General features: G+C 46.9%; 1 protein-coding gene and 1 pseudogene across 9 annotated transcripts in view; one reads left to right on the top strand and one right to left on the bottom strand.

Annotated features, from left to right (window-relative positions):
• Nucleotides 1-1,357: 1,357 nt before the first annotated feature.
• Nucleotides 1,358-19,731, bottom strand: part of plcg2 (phospholipase C, gamma 2) — a 145,210-nt gene continuing 126,836 nt past the window's right edge. For 7 of the 9 annotated variants that reach the window (XM_088379316.1, XM_088379312.1, XM_088379318.1 and 4 more), the window contains 3 exons: nt 8,815-8,903; nt 8,570-8,742; nt 1,358-8,158 (listed from right to left, as the gene is read on the bottom strand). In XM_088379316.1, coding sequence (XP_088235442.1) covers nt 8,098-8,158; nt 8,570-8,742; nt 8,815-8,903 — 323 coding nt within the window. In that variant the 3' untranslated portion in view covers nt 1,358-8,097. Of the gene's footprint in view, nt 8,159-8,569; nt 8,743-8,814; nt 8,904-19,731 lie in introns of those variants that run through there. The other 2 variants (XM_088379313.1, XR_015859134.1) reach the window with 2 other exon arrangements.
• On the top strand, nt 3,852-5,414 carry LOC148395962 (uncharacterized; annotated as a pseudogene).

Here is a 19,731-nt window from a genome sequence, read left to right as displayed (position 1 = left end):
TAAAAAATATATTAAAAAAAAAATATATACGTATATACCGTATTTTTCGGACTAAAAGTCGCTCTGAAATATATGTCGCATTAGCCATAAAATGCACAATAAAGTGAAAAAAAAAACCATATACAAGTCGCTCCGGAGTATAAGTCGCATTTAGGGGGCAATTTATTCGACAAAATCCAACACCAAGAACAGACATGAACGAGCAACATCAGGCTAAACGATAGGTATGCTAACGTGACATAAACACAAACGAAGAGCTGAGAATGGGCCTGACGTAACATTCAGAGTTATTCAAATAACTATTACATAAATAACACGTTTATAAAACCATCTGTGTCACTCCAATTCATTAAATCCATCGATCGTCCTTTATGTAAACGATGCCGCGTATCTGCCGCGCCACTGACGTCGGACTCGTCGTGAGTTGCAGTTCTAAATATTCCACAGACCCATATAACGACATCTAAAGTATATATCAAATAACTATCATATAAACAACAATATCAAACCATCTGTGTCACTCCAAATCATTAAAAAGTTGAGTGGCCCCAAGGCATGGATGTAAAAAGCCCGAGAGAGAGAGTGAGCGAGAGCGAGCGAGCCCGAGTTAGAGCGAGCCCCCGCCTTCTCTTTTGTCAGGCCTGACAAGAAGCTGATGTCACGGCTTTGGGTAACAGCTGCAGTTTGAGTGTCAGTCTGCTTGTTTCCCCTAAAAGGTCATTCCTTCAGCTCTCCCTGGTGACGGACAACTGGCCCTTCTATCTTCTACTAAGTATTTATACATTACTGAAACTAAAGCTTCTCTGTACAGCAAAAATAGTTTGATAGTCTTACTGCTACTAGTGGATCATCTAATGCAACATACAGATACGCATAAAGTTCAAAATTCACTTCATAATCAAAACTGAACCACGTCTTCCCTCCTGTGTTCTGACCGACACCCGGGGGCGAAAAGAACATAACCATCCGAGCCAACCCCCTATACAGTCCGCAGGCTCCCCAACAATAGCGGGAGCAGTTTGCATTACTTTATTGCAATGTTTTTCCTTATTCAGATTTGTTTCAAGACTACAGTTACAATTAGACTTCACTTTGATGGTTAATGCAGTTACTGCAATTTTGTTGTTTTATCACAGTAGATTGGTTTATTTACATTTCAAAAACCAGAAGTCATTCATTTACAAATGTGATTGCACTTTACTTTACATATTTGTAATATTTGTGGATGCTTTGCTTCGGATGTTCTGATGTAGATGCAAATATCTGCGAGGCTCTGGTTCGTATCTCGAAAACTTCGTGAGTACAGGCGTTTGTAGAGGAACTACTGCAGCAAGAGTCAAGCAATTAGATAGCTTCATACTTTGATAGCGTGAGATGTTTAATGGCCACTCAATGGAGCAAAAACATATATATGCAGAAATGACTTTCTGTAACTTCCACTAACAACCAAGGCTAATTGCAGCTTTATTTGAACATTAGTCTCTCAGTGGAGATGTACACTATCACTTCAACATACAACATTTAAGGAGACTATGCATTAACTCAAATTAATAAAAAAATAAAAAATAAAGTTTCCAGTCTCTTGTCTGTGACATGCTTTGTCCAAATTGCACATAAGAAAGCACCCTGGTCATCCTAGAAGAGGGACCCTCCCATCTGTGGTCTCTTCTCAAGGTTTCTCATTTCCCCTAGCTGGAGTTTTGAGTTTTTCCTTGCCCTCTGGGGAGTTTAAGATCAGTTTAAGATCAGGGGATGTTTGAGAATATCTTTCGTTTTTCACATGTCCTGAGTGTTGTTGTTAGTCACCTAAATGTTGAACAGAGGCTGTGATTTACCGAAGTAAAATTCCTTGTTTGGCACGCTCAAACATGGCGAATAAAAAACTCTTGAATCTTGAAGAATGACAGCAGGAATGACAACAAATTTATGATCTTCTTTAAGTGACTTTTCACGATTAGCATTATTTAATGGTTTTACATATTGAAATTGCTAACAAACTCTAAAAACAAAAAATAAAGTAAGAAAAAACGAGAACCTGACACTGACTTGATAACAGAAATGAGAAAAATAAACAACAGTAACAGTGTGTCTGAATCGGTAAGCTTTGGAAATTAAAGGCAAGACACAGATGTTTGGATTGAGATTACATGGGACTCAAACATTACAATTTCTTTTATTGTCAATGTTTCTTCTTGTTATGCAGCAGGAGGAAGTGAGGTTTGCTCCATTCTCAGGAATAGAATGTACTGCTTTTTAGCTTCTTTTGTTTTGCTCTAGAACATAAAAATATGGATTTAAACATATAGAAGAGATATGTTATTATTCAACCATAAACAGTGCTGTGAAAACATGTTTGACTGATCAAGGCTCGTAACATTTTTTTTTTATGTGGAGCAATTTTTCTACCCTCTGGAAACTTTCTAATGCTAATGGTAGTCCATCCATCCATCCATCCATCCATCCATCCATCCATCCATCCATCCATCCATCCATCCATCCATCCATCTTCTTCCGCTTATCCGGGGTCGGGTCGCGGGGGCAGCAGCTTTAGGAGGGACTCACAGACTTCCCTCTCCCCAGCCACTTCATCTAGCTCATCCCGGGGCGATCCCAAGGCGTTCTCAGGCCAGCTGAGAGACATAGTCTCTCCAGCACGTCCTGGGTTATCAACGGGGTCTCCTACCGGTGGGACATGCCTGGAAGACCTCCCCAGGGTGGCGTCCAGTAGGCATCCTGATGAGATGCCCAAGCCACCTAATCTGGCTCCTCTCAACGTGGAGTAGCAGCGGCTCTACTCCGAGTCTCTCCCGGATGACCGAGCTTCTCCCTATCTCTCAAGGAGAGCCCGGAGACCCTACGGAGAAAACTCATTTTGGCCGCTTGTATCCGGGATCTCGTTGTTTCGGTCACGACCCATAGCACGTGACCATAGGTGAGGGTAGGAGCGTAGATCGACCGGTAAATTGAGAGCTTTGCCTTTTGGCTCAGCTCTCTCTTCACCACAACGGACCGGTACAGGGTCCGCATTACTGCCGACGCTGCACCGATCCGCCTGTCGATCTCGCGCTCCATCCTCCCCTCACTCGTGAACAAGACCCCAAGATACTTGAACTCCTCCACTTGGGGCAGGATCTCATCCTCGATCCGGAGAGGGCATTCCACCCTTTTCCGACCGAGGACCATGGTTTGGAGGTGTTGACCCTCTTCCCGACCGCTTCACACTCGGCTGCGAACCGCTCCAGTGAGAGCAGGAGACCATGGCTTGAAGAAGCCAACAGCACCACGTCGTCTGCAAAAAGCAGAGACGCAATGCTGAGGTCCCCAAACCGGACACCCTCAACGCCTTGGCTGCACCTAGAAATTCTGTCCATAAAAGTTATGAACAGAATCGGTGACAAGGGGCAGCCTTGGCGTAGTCCAACCCTCACTGGGAACAAATCCGACTTACTGCCGGAAATGCGGACCAAACTCTGACATCGGTGATACAGGGACCGAACCGCCCTTATCAGTTGGCTTGGCACCCCGTACTGCCGAAGCACCCTCCACAGAACTTCCCGAGGGACACGGTCGAACGCCTTCTCCAAGTCCACAAAACACATGTGGACTGGTTGAGCGAACTGCCATGCCCCCTCAAGGATCCTGCCAAGAATGTAGAGCTGGTCCACTGTTCCACGGCCAGGACGAAAGCCACACTGCTCCTCCTGAATCCGAGGTTTGACCTCCCGACGGACCCTCCTCTCCAGCACCCTTGAATAGACCTGAGGAGGCAGGCTGAGGAGTGTGATTCCTCTGTAGTTTGAACCACCACCCCAGTCTGCCAATCCAGAGGCACTATCCCCGATGTCCACGCAATGTTGCAGAGGCGTGTCAGCCAGGACAGCCCCACAACATCCAGAGCATTTAAGGATTCCGGGCGGATCTCATCCACTCCTGGGGCCTTGCCGAGGAGTTTTTTAACTGCCTCAGTGACTTCAACCCCAGAGATTGGAGAGTCTACCTCAGAGTCTCCAGGCCCTGCTTCCACAATGGAAGACGTGTTGGTGGAATTGAGGAGGTCTTCGAAGTATTTTCCCCACCGACTCACGACGTCCCGAGTCGAGGTCAGCAGCACGCCATCTCCATTGTAAACAGTCTTGACGGTGTACTGCTTTCTCCTCCTGAGGCGCCGGATAGTGGACCAGAATATCCTCAAAAGCATCCGGAAGTCATTCTCCATGGCCTCGCCAAACTCTTCCCACACCCGGGTTTTTGCCTCAGCAATCGCCAAAGCCACGTTCCGCTTGGCCATCCGGTACTTGTTGGCTGCCTCCTTACCGCCAGTGTCCACCGGCGGGTTCGGGGATTGCCGCCACGACAGGCACCGACTGCCTTACGGCCACAGCTCCGGTTGGCTGCCAGTGCATTTGAGTCTGCCAGGTCGGATCGGCATCTTCCCCCACCATCGGAGCCAACCCACCACCAGGTGGTCATCAGTTGACAGCTCCGCCCCTCTCGTCACCCGATTGTCCAAAACATGCAGCCGCAAATCCGATGACACGTCTACAAAGTCGCTCATCGAACTGCAGCCTAGGGTGTCCTGGTGCCAAGTGCACACATGGACACCCTTATGTTTGAACATGGTGTTCATTATTGACAATCCCTGTCGAGCACTGAAGTCCAACAATAGAACACCGCTCGGGTTCAGGTCAGGGGGGCCGTTCCTTCCAATCACGCCCTTCCAGGTCTCACTGTCATTGACCATGTGAGCATTGAAGTCACCCAGTAGAACGATAGAGTCTCCAGAATAAGAATAAGAAGGAGCGCTCTCCAGCACTACTTCTAAGGATCCCAATAAGGGTGAGTACTCTGAGCTGCTGTTCGGTGCATAGAAACAAACAACAGTCAGGACCCATCCCACCCCCCCCGAAGGCGGAGGGAGGCTACCCTCTCGTTCACCGGGTGAACCCCAATGTGCAGGCGCCCAGCCGGGGGGCAATAAGTATGCCCACACCTGCTCGACGCCTCTCACCGTGGATAACTCCAGAGTGGAAGAGAGTCCAGCCCCTCTCGGGAGGGCTTGTACCAGAGCCCAAACTATGTGTGGAGGCAAGTCCGACTATGTCTATTCGGAACTTTTCTGCCTCACACACCAGCTCGGGCTCCTTTCCAGCCAGAGAGGCGACAATCCATGTCCCAAGAGCCAGCTTCTGCAGCCGGGGATCGGACCACCAAGGTCCCCGCCTTTGGCCGCCGCCCAGCTTGCTTTGCACCCGAACCCTTTGGCCCCTTCTACAGGTGGTGAGCCCATGGGAAGGGGGACCCACGTTTTCTTTTCGGGCTGTTCCCGGCCGGGCCCCATGGGCGAAGGCCCGGCCACCGGACGCTCGCCTTCGAGCCCCACCTCCAGGCCTGGCTCCAGAGGAGGGCCCCGGTGACCCGCGTCCGGGTGAGGGAAAACTAGGTCCATATAATTCATTCATCATAAGAGGTCTTCTGAGCCGTGCTTTGTCTGGCCCCTCACCTAGGACCATTTTGCCATGGTTGACCCTACCAGGAGCATAAAGCCCCAGACAACATGGCTCCTAGGATCATAGGGGCACGCAAACCCCACGATAAGGTGACGACTCAGCTTCGGTAGTAGCAGAGGCAAAAACTTGGTCATGGGAAGAGTTAGATGACTTTGTGGAAATTCTGGTCCGTTGACAATCTGGCATCCCAGGCGGGGAAAGCAATGTACCTTTAACACTGAGTATAGGAAGATGGGATACTGCTGACCTCGACTCGTCGTAAGTCAGTGGGGAGAATACTTTGACGACATCCGCAATTCCTCCAAGTCGGTGAAATGTGTGTTGCCTTCAATTGAGAAAGCAGAGCCTGGAGATTCTGAGCTAGACTCGCCTATCTCTGGGGTTGAAGTCATCAAGGCAGTTACAATTTTCCTCCGTGACAGGGCCCCGGGGGTGGATGAGACACGCCCAGAGTTCCTAAAGGCTCTGGATATTGTGTGTTGCGAGAAGAATACTTCAAAGACCTCCTCAATTCCACACAAATGCTTTCCTTGGGGAAGCAGAGCCTGGAGACTCCGAGTTGGGCTTTCCAATCTCTGGGGTTGAAGTCACTGAGGTGGTTAAAAAACTCATTGGTGGCAAAGCCCCAGGGGGTGGATGTGATTTGCCCAGAGTTTCTAAAGTTTCTGTGTTGTGTGGCTGTCCTGGTTGACATGCTTCTACAACATTCCATGGACATCAGGGACAGATATCAGGGACAGTACTTCTAGATTGGAAGACTGGGGTGGTGGTTCCATTTTAAGAAGTGGGACCAGATGGCGTGTTGAAGTTACAGGAGACTCACACTCTGCGGCCTCCTTGGTAAGGTCTATTCAGTATTGAAGAGGAGGGGCCATCTGGAGTTCAAATCTCAAATTCAGGTGGAATAGTGGTATTCATTCCGGTCATGAAACAGTGTACCATTTCTACAACCTCGACAGGGTTCTTGAGGGTGCATGGGAGTTTGAGTCATGTCCATCAGAGTGTTCTGTGAGGAGTGCTCTGGGCGTATAGGGTACTGAACACCCTGATACTCGGTACCACCTATGGTTTGGTCTGCATTGTAAATCAGCTTTGTTTCCAGTGGGGGATGGCGAAGGCGTCCCTATATCACGGATTCTGTTCATAACCTTTATGGACAGAATTTTTAGGCGCAGCTGAGGCATTGATTGAGTGGGTCCGCGTTCGCGAGCTCAGGATCGCAACTCTGCTTTCTGTAGATGACCTGGTGATGTTGGCTTCTTCAAGCCAGGATCTCCAGAGTGGTTCTGAGCCGAGTCTGAAATGGTTTGGATAAAATCCGCACCTCCAGATCTGAGACCATGGTACTGAGTCAGAAAAGGGAGGAATGCCCTCTTGGGTCGGGGATGAGATCCTGCCCTAAGTAGAGGAGTTCAAGTATCTCGGGATCTTGTTCATGATTGAGGGAAGAATGGAGTGGGAAATCTATAGGCGGATTGGTCATCACAGCGGACGCTGTACTGGTCTGTTGTGGTGTAGAAAGAGCTTAGCCAAATTGCAAAGCTCTCGATTTACCGGTCAATCTTCTTTCCTGCCCTCAGCTATGGTCAGGAGCTATGGGTCGTGACCGAAAGAACATGATCCCAGATACAAGCGGCCAAAATGAGTTCTCTCCGCAGGGTGTCTGGGCTCATCCTTAGAGATAAGGTGAGAAACTCAGTAATCTGGGAGGAGCTTGGACTTGAGCTGCTGTTCCATTGCGTAGAGAGTGGCCAGATGAAGTGGCTTAGGCATCTTATTAGGATGCTTCCTGGACACCTTGCTGAACTTGTTCCAGGAATGTGTCAGTGGCAGGAGACCCAGAGGACGACCCAGGACACGCTAGAGAGACTATGTCTGCCTTCCGGCCTGGGCACGCCTTGGGCTTCTCCGGGATGAACTGGACCAATTGGCTGGGGAGAGGGAAGTCTGCGACAAGTATTGTCAAAGCTGCCAGGTATGAAGTGTTGCCTCATTAATATGTATATGCATACGTATTAATGCTTCTGACATTAATAACTTAGTTCTAAGGTCAATGCTTTACATTTATTTTATTTTCAATCCAATCATGTTAAATTATTTCACCATTAGAACAGGTAACTTTGTACTTTTTGCTGAAATGCATGGGCAAGAAGTGAAGAAAGGCATTGAATGCTCAGTGCACACAAGAATTAACAGAAGCCAATGAGACTGGCAGTTCTTTAAATGTTCTAGGTACGTTTGTGATCACCGTCTCATTACACTCTTAAAATAGATTTCAATCACTCTGTTTATCTGCTGTTCTTTCATTTATAATTTACTGATTATGGTTTAATATTGATATTTTGTAATTAATTAAGCTGAAATCCATCATGGACAGCACCTCTCACCCCCTTCATGACATTGTGCGGTCCCTGAGCATCTCCATTAGCAGCAGACTATTACATCCACGGTGTAGGAAGGAAAGATTCCGCAGGTCCTTCATTCCCTCTGCTGTCAGACTCTACAACATGCGTGGCACCTGATAAAAGTGTTTCGTCTCTACCACTACCAGTGGCACTTGTCTTTGTCCTTGTCTGTTATTTATCCTTTTTTAAATTTGGCACCTGTATTCTTGCACTCTTGTATGCTGCTGTGACAAGTAAATTTCCCCGCTGTGGGATGAATAAAGTTCCATCATCATCATCATCTTAATTAACTTTATCAGACAGCTACTATTTGAGTAATTTCATAATTTAACAAATATGATGGTAATCAGATTTGGGTAGTGCCAGTGAAATTGGACTCAGCTTTCCAAAATCTGTGGTATCACATTAACTCAAGAGGGTCGATCATTTTTGCATGTAGGGCCCTTTATGATTAGTCAACAGAAATTATACTAAGGTTGTGTTTGAGAGACATCAAAATTGGCATCATGACCTGAACATTTAAGTGAGATAAATATGCATAAAAAACAAAACAAGAAATGTGATATATATGCACCAAAAACAAAACAAGGAAATCAGGATGGGGAGAATACTTTTTCACTGCACTATAAAATTTCCTTTGATATGAAAAAGGCTTACCTGTTCTCACTTGTGCTGCATTCTCTAACAAAATGATTTGATGTGGAAGGTTCGTAAGGGGCGGGGGAAAGCTTAATGTTTGTGTGTGTATTGTACAGGAGTCCTTCTGAGCTGAACTCTGCTTGTTTTTTTCTCAGTTGATTGGAGGAGAAATACAGTTCTTCTTCTGTGTTCTAAGAAACATGAAAGGATAAAGACAGTATTTCAAGTAGGTTTGTGTACTCTGATATAATTTGTGTACTCACCTCTGGCTGTAGTACTTGTATGTCAACTAAAAGAGAGGCTAATTCTAAGTTTTCATTGTAGCCGTTCTTTAGAGGCACAGAGCGGTAACCTTAAAAAAGACAAACGTTATATCAGATTTTCAGATACACACTTTGAGTTCCTAAAACTTCAAAACTGAGTTTTTTTGTTTGTTTTTAAACAGTGTCCCACAGATTTGGGTCAGTTGTTCAAACAAAGGCAGTGTCAATAATTGAAAACACTAATAGAGGAGGGTTCTCACTGGTCTCATCCTGAGACCCCCGATCTCCCACAAAGACCCACCAAAACCCAGGGCGGGTCAGGGTGGAGATTGCTCTAAAAAGTTAGGAAGTTGCTTTTTAAAAGAAGTCATTGATTCGCAAACCTGCTCTTTGTGACGCAATATGTGCTTTTATCTTTCATGTTGTTCATTATCTTGTTGGCAGTCTTGGATTAAAAATGTGTTTAGAAATTCAGATGTGTGTGTTTCATACTGCCTCATTGGTGACCCCGACGTGATGTGATAAACCCATTAACGCTTTTTGAATTACTGTGCATGCCTTTTGGACTAAAGAGGGTGCCACAGACTTTTTCAAGGTCGATGGACTCTGTGTTACATGATCTCGACTTTGTGTTTGTCTATCTCAACGACATTCTGGAGCCCAGTCCTGTTGTCCGCTAAAGTGCAGGCAGTGGTGGATTTTCCCGTCCTGCCTCAATTTAGGTGCTGCAGGAGTTTTTGGAGATGGCTAATTTTTGTAACTGGTTCCTTCCCCCTGCAATTGACTGGCAACCGGTTCAGGGTGTCCTCCGCCTACTGCCCGATGACCGCTGGAATAGGCTCCAGCACACCCGCAACCCCCGTGGGGACAAGCGGTATAGAAAATGGATGAATGGATGCTTCCTTCCCCACAAAGTCCACCTTCTGCAGCCTCTATACGGTGCTTCGAAAAAAAGAAAGGCTACTGACCCGGTCGAGTGGTTTCCGCAGCGGGGACGAGCTTTTCAACAGGGTAATGACGCCCTCGCAAATACAGATCTCTTCACCCACCCAATTTCTACGGCGGAGATGGCTTTAACTACTGACACATCTGATGTTGCTGTTAGTGCGGTAATTGAGCAGCTGGTAGCCAGTGTGTGACAGCTCATTGCGTTTTTTTAGTTACAGGCTGCAAGAGAAACAACACACTTACGAACGCCTATACTTACGAAGAGACCGTATTTTTCGGACTATAAGTCGCAGTTTTTTCCATAGTTTGGGTGGGGGGGGGGCGACTTATACTGAGAAGCGACTTGTGAATTTTTTCATAAATTTTCAAAAAAAAAAAGGGAAACCGCGATAAACGAACCGCGATGTAGCAAGGGATTACTGGAATTTGAATTTCAAGTGACATCAGCAGCGTGGCGCGGCGGTTGTTTACATAAAGGACAAAAATTCGATCACGGGATGACGAAGATGACGAAGGGCCCCCACGCACTACCGGCATCATTAGCGGCTTTGTTTGTAATTGACACAGAGGACGAAGAGTTTGAAGGATTTAATGATTTGGAGTGACACAGAAGGTTTGAAAAACTATGATGGCTTTTACGCACGCCCGGTCCTACTCTACAAAGCTCTCTTTCACCTCCGTGGATGGAAGTCGGGGGCCGGCGCTCGGCCGGGTGGCTGTCCGGGGACGGAGGACGGGGCTCGGACATGGCTTTTACGCACGCCCGGTCCTACTCTACGGAGCTCTATTTCACCTCCGTGGATGGAAGTCGGCGGCTGGTGCTCGGCCGCGTGGCTGTCCGGGGACGGTGGATGGGGCTCGGGCATGGCTTTTACGCATGCCCGGTCCTGTTCTATGGAGCCCTCTTCCACCGCCGTGGCTGGAAGTGCCACCTCCAGGGATGGAAGTCCACGCCGCCACACGCCTGGAAGTCGTCGCCGGTACTTGGGGCCGTGTGGCGGTGAACTATTTATGTTATAGTTATTTGATATACCGTATTTGCCGGTGTATAAGTCGACTCGGTGTATAAGTCGACCCCCTAAAATTCGACGGAAATTTACGATTTTATGATATATCCTTTGTATGAGTCGAGCTCAATTGTTGCATTATATTAAACTTCAAAATTCAATCAGAAATATGCGAAATTTATTGACGAAATGTGTTCAAATTCCGGGAGGCCGTGCGCATGCGCAGTGGCCGGAAATAGCTCCAGCCGAGCGGATCGGCTGTTTATAAGCACCGCGGAGGAGATCGCGGAGCCTCATTCGACTTCCAGCAGCCGGCGAGCTCGCGCACGCCGCCCGGCACCACCGGGAGGCCGGAAATAGCTCCAAGCCGAGCGGATCGGCACTTTATAAGCACCGCGGAGGAGATCGCGGAGCCTCATTCGACTTCCAGCGGCCAGCGCACTCGCGCACGCCGCCTGGCACCACCGGGAGGCCATGCGCACGCGCCAAGTGGCCGGAAATAGCTCCCGCCGAGCGGATCGGCTCTTTATAAGCACCGGGAGGAGATCGCGGAGCCTCATTCGACTTCCAGCGGCTGGCAAGCTCGCGCACGCCGCCCGGCACATCCGGGAGGCTGTGCGCACGCACCAAGTGGCCGAAAATAGCTCCCGCCTAGCGGATCGGCTGTTTATAAGCACCGCGGAGGAGATCGCGGAGCCTCATTCGACTTCCAGCGGTCGGCGAGCTCGCGCACGCCGCCCGGCACATCCGGGAGGCCGTGCGCACGCGCCAAGTGGCCGAAAATAGCTCCCGGCGAGCGGATCGGCACTTTATAAGCACCGCGGATGAAATCGCGGAGTCTCATTCGACTTCCAGCGGCCGGCGAGCTCGTGCACGCTGCCCGGCACATCCGGGAGGCCGTGCGCACGCGCCAAGTGGCCGAAAATATCTCCCGCCGAGCGGAACGGCTGTTTATAAGTACCGCGGATGAAATCGCGGAGCCTCATTCGACTTCCAGCGGGCCGCGCACTCGCGCACGCCGCCCGGTTCAAATTTTCCAACGCACAATGAGATGCATGAGAAACGGCCTTGGTTACCATCACATTTGAAGCGATGAATACGAAGTTAAATTTTATGACTCAGTGTATAAGTCGAGGTCGATTTTTTTCGGTCGATTTTGGATCGAAAAAGGTCGACCAATACACCGGCAAATACGGTATTTTATTTCATGTACCAACTTGTATATGTTTTTATCGTTACAGTTCAATATCTGTTGGCTCGTTGAACTCTTGTTTTGTTAAATAAAGAGCCGTTTACCATACACACGTCTTTCCCTGTACTTTGTTAACGCGACAATATAGTTATATACTAGATCTGTGGAATAACGGCGAGGCTGACGTCAGGGTGCACGTGCGGCTTTGTTGACAAAGGACGAGGAATTTGATCGATGGATTTAATGATTTGGAGTGATACAGATGGTTTGATAATATTATTGCTTATATAATAGTTATTTGATATATAATTTATATATCGTTATATGGGCCTGTGGAATATTTTGAAGTGCAAGCACCGCCAGAGGCACGCACCCATTGTTGACATAAAGGACGATCGATGGATTTAATGAATTGGAGTGACGCAGATGGTTTCATAAGCGTGTTATTTATGTAATAGTTATTTGAATAACTCTGAATGTTACGTCAGGCCCGTTCTCAGCTCTTCGTTTGTGTTTATGTCACGTTAGCATACCTATCGTTTAGCCTGTTGTTACTCATTCATGTCTGTTCTTGGTGTTGGATTTTGTCGAATAAATTTCCCCCAAAATGCGACGTATACTCCGGAGCGACTTATATGTTTTTTTTTCACGTTATTCTTCATTTTATGGCTAATGCGACATATATTCCGGAGTGACTTTTAGTCCGAAAAATACGGTAAGAAAGATAAGATTGAGATACAAACCGGAGTCTCGCAATTATTTTGCATCTACTTACAAACCAGTTTTCAACTTCCAAACCGACATCACAATCACACCTCCACTGCTGGATTGTCTCCTTTGCTTTGCCATTCCTTGTTCGTCTCGGCGTGTTAGCAGTGTAAAATACAATTAGTAGAGTCGAGTATGTCTCCTAAGACTATCGATATGACTGGTGAATGCATGCGTATCGTCGAGCTTGCAACGGTGTATGGTGGTGGGAGTTGTGCCAAAGTAGGCATAACCTGCTGCAGGAGCGCTCACGCATTGAGTGAAAGGCGGAAGCCGTTGCTGTGCGGCATACAGTACCAGCTTGTTTTCAATAAAAACATGAAGAACACAGTTCTGTGTTTGTCAATCTCACTGTTTAGAAGTTAAGTTCCTTTTTTTTTTTAAGTTTTCACTCGCATTCTGCGTTCAGTGACCACTGACACAGTCGGAAAACTCATTAATTGCACCAAAAACTAATGACAAGTAAGAACACATGAACACATTGTAGGGAGTATGTGGATGAATACAATAATTTATTAGCCTAACCTTTTCTGTGTCTCCTCGGGGGTATTTTTTGGCAAGTGTAGAAAATTAGAACAGGTTTCCCCCTTTCCCAAGCAAAGTTAGGAGGTCAAGAATAAAGTGACATGTATTTTTTGTTATAAAGGGTTGAAAAAGCAAAAATAAAACTGTTGTTTTGGTTTTCTGTGTGCTTTACACAGAGTAATAGGTCAAAAAGTGTGACTTTTGGGATAGTCCGGCACGCATTATTTGCTTTTACATTGATTCATATGGGAAACGTTGTACTTCTACTGATAAACGTGTCTTACAAACCGGATCGCGGAACCAATTAAGTTCATACATAGAGTTAGCACTGTATAGTGCTTTCGGGGGTTGATGGCATTATACCTTGAGATATTTTCTAATGCTCACGCTTGCAATGTCGAAAGTTGCTGAGCCGTGGTCGGCCCGCCAGCAGAGGCACTTAGCGTCAATTTCAGAGTTCACCGCAGACATTTGGAATATGGCGAGTAAATGCAACCCTGAAGCTGACTGTCGCGTGCGCTGGTACTTCTTTGCTACGCAATATGTGCTTTTATCTTTTATGTTGTTCAGTATCTTGTTGGCAGTCTCGGAATAAAGATGTGTTTGGAAATTCAGGTGCTTATATTTCATACTGCCATAGTGTATTCTCAACCTGGCAAAAGCCAAATATACATAAATCACTCAAGGGAATTCTCCACAGTATTAATCCAGGACAGATTCACTGTGACCTGTTGGGAAAGATGGGACATACAGTACAATAGCTGAGCTGTTTGGGTAATGCGGCAACAAACGACCAAATTTTTGTTTTGACGGTGACAGATGATAATACCAGCTAAAATCAATAATAGTAATAATGATAAGACCGTATTTTTAGGCCTAAATGTCGCTCCGGAATATAGGTCGCATTAGCCATTAAATGCACAATAACGTGAAAAAAAACATATAAGTTGCTTCGGAGTATAAGTTGCATTTTGGGGGAAATTTATTCGACAAAATCCAACACCAAGATCAGACATGAACGAACAACAACAGGCTAAACGATAGGTATGCTAACGTGACATAAACACAAACGAAGAGCTGAGAACGGCCCTGACGTAACATTCAGAGTCATTCAAATAACTCTTACATGAATAACACGTTTATAAAACCATCTGTGTCACTCCAATTCATTAAATCCATCGATTGTCCTTTATGTCAACAATGGGTGTGCGCCGCTGATGGCTTTTGCACTTCAAAATATTCCACAGGCCCATATAACGATATATAAATTATATATTAAATAACTATTATACAAGCAATAATATTATCAAACCATCTGTGTCACTCCAAATCATTAAATCCATCGATCGTCCTTTATGTAAACAATGCCGGCCGGGTGCGCGCTGCTAACGGTGCTTGCACTTCTAAATATTCCAAAGGCCCATATAACAATATATAATTTATACATCAAATAACTATTATATAAGCAATACTATAACCAAACCATCTGTGGCACTCCAAATCATTAAATCCATCGATCAAATTCCTCGTCCTTTGTCAACAACGCCGCGCGTGCGCCCTGACGTCAGTCTTGTCGTTATTCCACAGATCTAGTATATAACTATATTGTAGCGTTAACAAAGTACCAGGAAAAACGTGGGTTTGGTAAACGGCTCTTTATTTAACAAAACACGAGTTCAACGAGCCAACAACTACTGAACTGTAACGATGAAAACATATACAAAGTGCTACACGAAATAAAATATTTCAAATAACTATAACATAAATAGTTCAACGCCACACGGCCCCAAGCACCGACGTCGACTTCCAGGCGTGTGGCGGCGTGAACTTCCACCCCCGGAGGTGGCACTTCCAGCCACGGAGGTGGAAGAGAGCTCTATAGAATAGGACCGGGCATGCATAAAAGCCATGTCCGAGCCCCATCCACCGTCCCCGGACAGCCACCCGGCCGAGCGCCGGCCCCTGACTTCCATCCACGGAGGTAAAAGAGAGCTCTGTAGAGTAGGACCGGGCATGCGTAAAAGCCATAATAGTTTTTCAAACCTTCTGTGTCACTCCAAATCATTAAATCCTTCAAACTCTTCGTCCTCCGTGTCACTTACAAACAGAGCAACCAATGATGCCGGTAGTACGTGGGGCCCTTCGTCTTCTTCGTCATCCCGTGATCGAATATTTGTACTTTATGTAAACAACCGCCGCGCCGCGGACGCCACTTGAAATTCAAAATACAGTAATCCCATTCTACATCGTGGTCCGTTTATCGCGGTTTCACTTTTTTATTTTTTATTTTTTTTTATTTTGAAAATTTGTGAAATAATTCACATGTAAGTCGCTCCTCAGTATAAGTCGCCCCCCCCACCCAAACTATGAAAAAAAACCACAACTTATAGTCTGAAAAATACGGTAGTAATAATAATGATCGTAATAATAATCTTTGCTGGGGACTTTAATCATGCTAACCTGAAGTCTGTTTTTCCTAGGCTTCACCAGCATGTTAATTTTCCAACACGTGACAGCTTCCTGGACCTAGTCTACTCTACACATAAAGGAGCTTTCAAGGCTGCCCCCCTCCCCCATCTTGGACTTTCTGACCATCTCACTGTTATGCTTTTGCCCGCATACAGACAAAGGGTGAAGGCATCCAGGCCGGTTCGCAAGTGGGTACGGGTGTGGCCTGAGGGTGCCTCTGATGCGCTTCGAGACTGCTTTGGCACTACTGACTGGGACATGTTTAAGCGGGCGGCCACTTGCAACGATCACACAGACATAGGAGTATACTGACTCTGTTTTCTCTTACATCACAAAGTGCACTGATGATGTGACTCACTCGAAATCCATCGTCACTCGGGCTAACTGGAAGCCATGGCTGACGGGGGCTGTCCTCAAGGATGCAAAAAGAGCGTTCTCCTGCAAGATTACCGCCCACTTCAAGGACAGCAGGGACGCACGGAGCCTTTGGCAGGGCATTCAGACCATCACGGACTACAAGCCTGCGCCGCAGAGCTGTGAGGGTGACGTCCGTCTGTTCAACGATCTTAACCGCTTCCTTGCTCGCTTCGACGCTCAGAACAGCACTTGCCCGCTGAAGACCACTCCCCCTCCACACGAGCAGCCCCTGTGCCTCTCTGCCGACAGCGTGAGGAGGGCGCTTGCCGCTATCAACACCCGTAAGGCGGCGGGCCCTGACAACATCCCAGGTCGAGCGCTGAAGGACTGCGCTGGGGAGCTGACGGGTGTCTTCACTGACATCTTTAACATTTCCTTGCAGCATGCCATCGTCCCTTCGTGTTTCAAGGCTGCCACCATCGTACCTGTGCCGAAGAAGCCTGCTCCGTACTGCTTCAATGACTATCGCCCCGTGGCACTGACGCCCATCATCATGAAGTGCATTGAGCGGCTTATCATGGAGCACATCAGATCCATTCTCCCCCCCACCGTAGACCCCTTCCAGTTTGCGTACTGAGCCAAACGGTCCTCTGAGGATGCCATCTGCTCTGCCCTCCACTCGGCCCTCTCCCACCTGGAGATTAGGGACTCGTATGTGAGATCGCTGTTTGTGGACTTCAGTTCTGCATTCAACACCATTGAACCACAGCGACTCATCTGCAAACTCGACAAGCTGGGCCTCAGAACATACATCTGTAACTGGCTACTGGACTTCCTCTGTCAGAGGCCTCAGGTAGTACGTGTTGGCGACAATCTCTCCGCCAGCATCACGCTGAGGACGGGGCCCCCCCCAAGGCTGCGTGCTCAGTCCGCTGCTCTTCACCCTGCTGACACATGACTGCACTGCGACTTACAGCAGCAACCGCATGCTGAAATATGGAATATTGACCTTCTGACCGCGTGGTGCAGGGACAACAACCTCCTGCAAGGAAATTGTTGTTGACTTCCGGAAGGGTCACACCCAACACCTGCCGCTGACCATCGACGGTGCAGTGGCGGAGAGAGTGAGCAGCACCAGATTCCTGGGGGTGCACATCAGTGAGGACCTCTCCTGGTCCGCCAACACCGCGTCACTGGCGAAGAAAGCTCAGCGCCGCCTGTACTTCCTGCGGAAACTCAGGCGAGCAAGTGCTCCTCCGGCCGTCATGACTACATTCTACCGTGGCACCATTGAGAGCGTCCTCTCCAGTTGTATCGCTGTCTGGGGTGGTAGCTGCACTGAATACAACATGAAGGCCTTGCAGCGCATAGTGAACACGGCTGGTAAGAATATTGGTGCTTCACTCCCCTCCCTGAAGGGCATTTACACCTCCCATCTTGCCCGCAAGGTGACCACGATTGTGAGTGATGTGAGTCACCCCGCTCGCTCTTTGTTTGATCTTCTGCCCTCTGGGAAGAGGTACAGGAACCTGCGCTCGCGCACTGCCAGACTCACCAACAGCTTCATTCTCCAGGCTGTTAGGATCCTGAACTCTCTTCTCCCTTCTGCGTAGCGTCCTGTACTTATTTATTGTTTTATTTGTTTATTTATTATTATTATAATTATTTATTCATCACTCTTATTTATTATTTTCTTGTGTTGTTTACTTGTATGTACATTGTGAACTATGTCTTGTCACCGTGGGATAGTGGGAACGTAATTTCGATCTCTTTGTGTGTCATGGCATGTGAAGAAATTGACAATAAAGCAGACTTTGACTTTGAATAATAATAATAGTCCATCCATCAATTCATTTTCTGTACCACTTGTCCCCACGGGCGTCACGGACGTGCTGGACCCTATCCCAGCAGTCAGCGGGCAGTAGGCGGGTGACACCCTGAATGGTTGCCAACCAATTGCAGGGCACACAGAGTACACCAACAATCTACACTCACACTCATACCTATGGGCAATTTGGAGTGCTCAATCAGCCTACCATGCATGTTTTTTTTGGGATGTGGGAGGAAACCGGAGTTCCCGGAGGAAACCCACGCAGGCACGAGAAGAACTTGCAATTTCCACACAGGAAGGGCCAGAGGTAGAATCTAACCCGCACCCTCCTAACTGTGAGGCAGATGTGCTAATAATAATAGTCGTACCAGCTAAAATAGAACAAATCACCTCTGGCTGTTTCAAAAGAAAACTGATTGTGCGAGAACAGTATTACCGTAATTGCCGGACTATAAACCGCACCAGCTAAAATTCAGGGATATTTCAGTTTTTTTTCTTACATAAGCCGCACCGGACTGTAAGCCGCACGTGCACACGAGTTTTTTGCAAAGAAAGACAGTACATAGAAAGCCTTTTTAACGTTTTAATAACATACTTGAAAATGTCTTTCGAAACATTGCCTGTGACGCAGCAGTAGTACCGCAGCAACGCGGAAGTGTGCACGCGAGTTATTAGCAAAGAAAGACTGGACACACAAAGTTTTTTTTAAAGCTTTAATAACATACCTTAACATTTCTTTCCAAACACTGCCTGTGACGCGGCAGTAACACCGCATCAACACGGAAGTAACACAGCAAAGTCACTGAGACGTGGCGGTAACACAGCAGCAACACAGCAGCAACACGATAGCACAGCACTAACAGGGCTGGATAAAAAAAACATACCAGTAAAAGTAAAAAAAGAGCCGTCTTCATCTTCCTCCTATGCACTGAAACCATCAAAGTCTTCCTCCTTAGTGTCCGATTGGAATAGCGTTAGATATCCTTCGCCTCACACTTTCTCAGTCTCTTTCGTCGTCGCTTTTATGTATTTCTTCGAGTTTGAAGAGGGTCTGTTCATGCTAATCTTATTCATGCACGAAGCGCTAAATTACATTAAACTAGCGAGCGACACGTATAGCTTAAAAGCGGCATCATATGCATTTCTTTTGTCCCCCATAATGACGGTTTGTGTATAAAAGCTTCCTGTCTTTGTGTGAGCGTGGGTGTGTGCGTGATGCGCGAGACGATCAAAACACAAACTAGCACGTCTTCTTCGGCGCTTTATCTCTTCTTCGTCTGTTTCGCTCTTGCTTCCTGCTAGAGCGCCCCCTAGAGGCCAGAGGCCGTAAAAATCCATAAGTGCGCCGCGCCGCCGTTTAAGGTTCAAAGTAACCTTCTGAATAAAATGCATAAAAAGTTCACATTTATTACAACTTGTTTTTGGTGAGCAAAATGTCAGAAGAATTGAATTTAAATGCTGATTGATTGGGTTTTAATACAATGCAGATGGTCCAAACAGTGCCACTGCTTTGTGTAATCTCTGAGTGACATGGCAGAGTAAGAGAAAGGGTTTAGAGCACAGGTGTCAAACTCAAGGCCCGGGGGCCAGATACGGCCCGCCACATCATTCTATGTGGCCCGCGAAGACAAATTGTGCATCAAATTCGTGTGTCATTACTAGAATTGCAAATTGTCTTCACTTTTAATAATATATTTTTTTGTAAATATTTGATCAGTTTTTACTCGTCTGATTTGAAAACGAGTTATTTGTCAGTTTGTTTTGTAGCTTTTACTGTATATAATAGTGTTAAGAGTAAAACTGATGAAGTCATCACAAAA

The sequence above is a fragment of the Syngnathus floridae genome, chromosome 6 (assembly GCF_059516105.1).
Source record: "Syngnathus floridae isolate MCC-2025c chromosome 6, RoL_Sflo_1.0, whole genome shotgun sequence".
Taxonomy (NCBI): domain Eukaryota; kingdom Metazoa; phylum Chordata; class Actinopteri; order Syngnathiformes; family Syngnathidae; genus Syngnathus; species Syngnathus floridae.
Note: the sequence above shows the minus strand (reverse complement) of the source record. Positions and strands in the feature narration are given on the sequence as shown.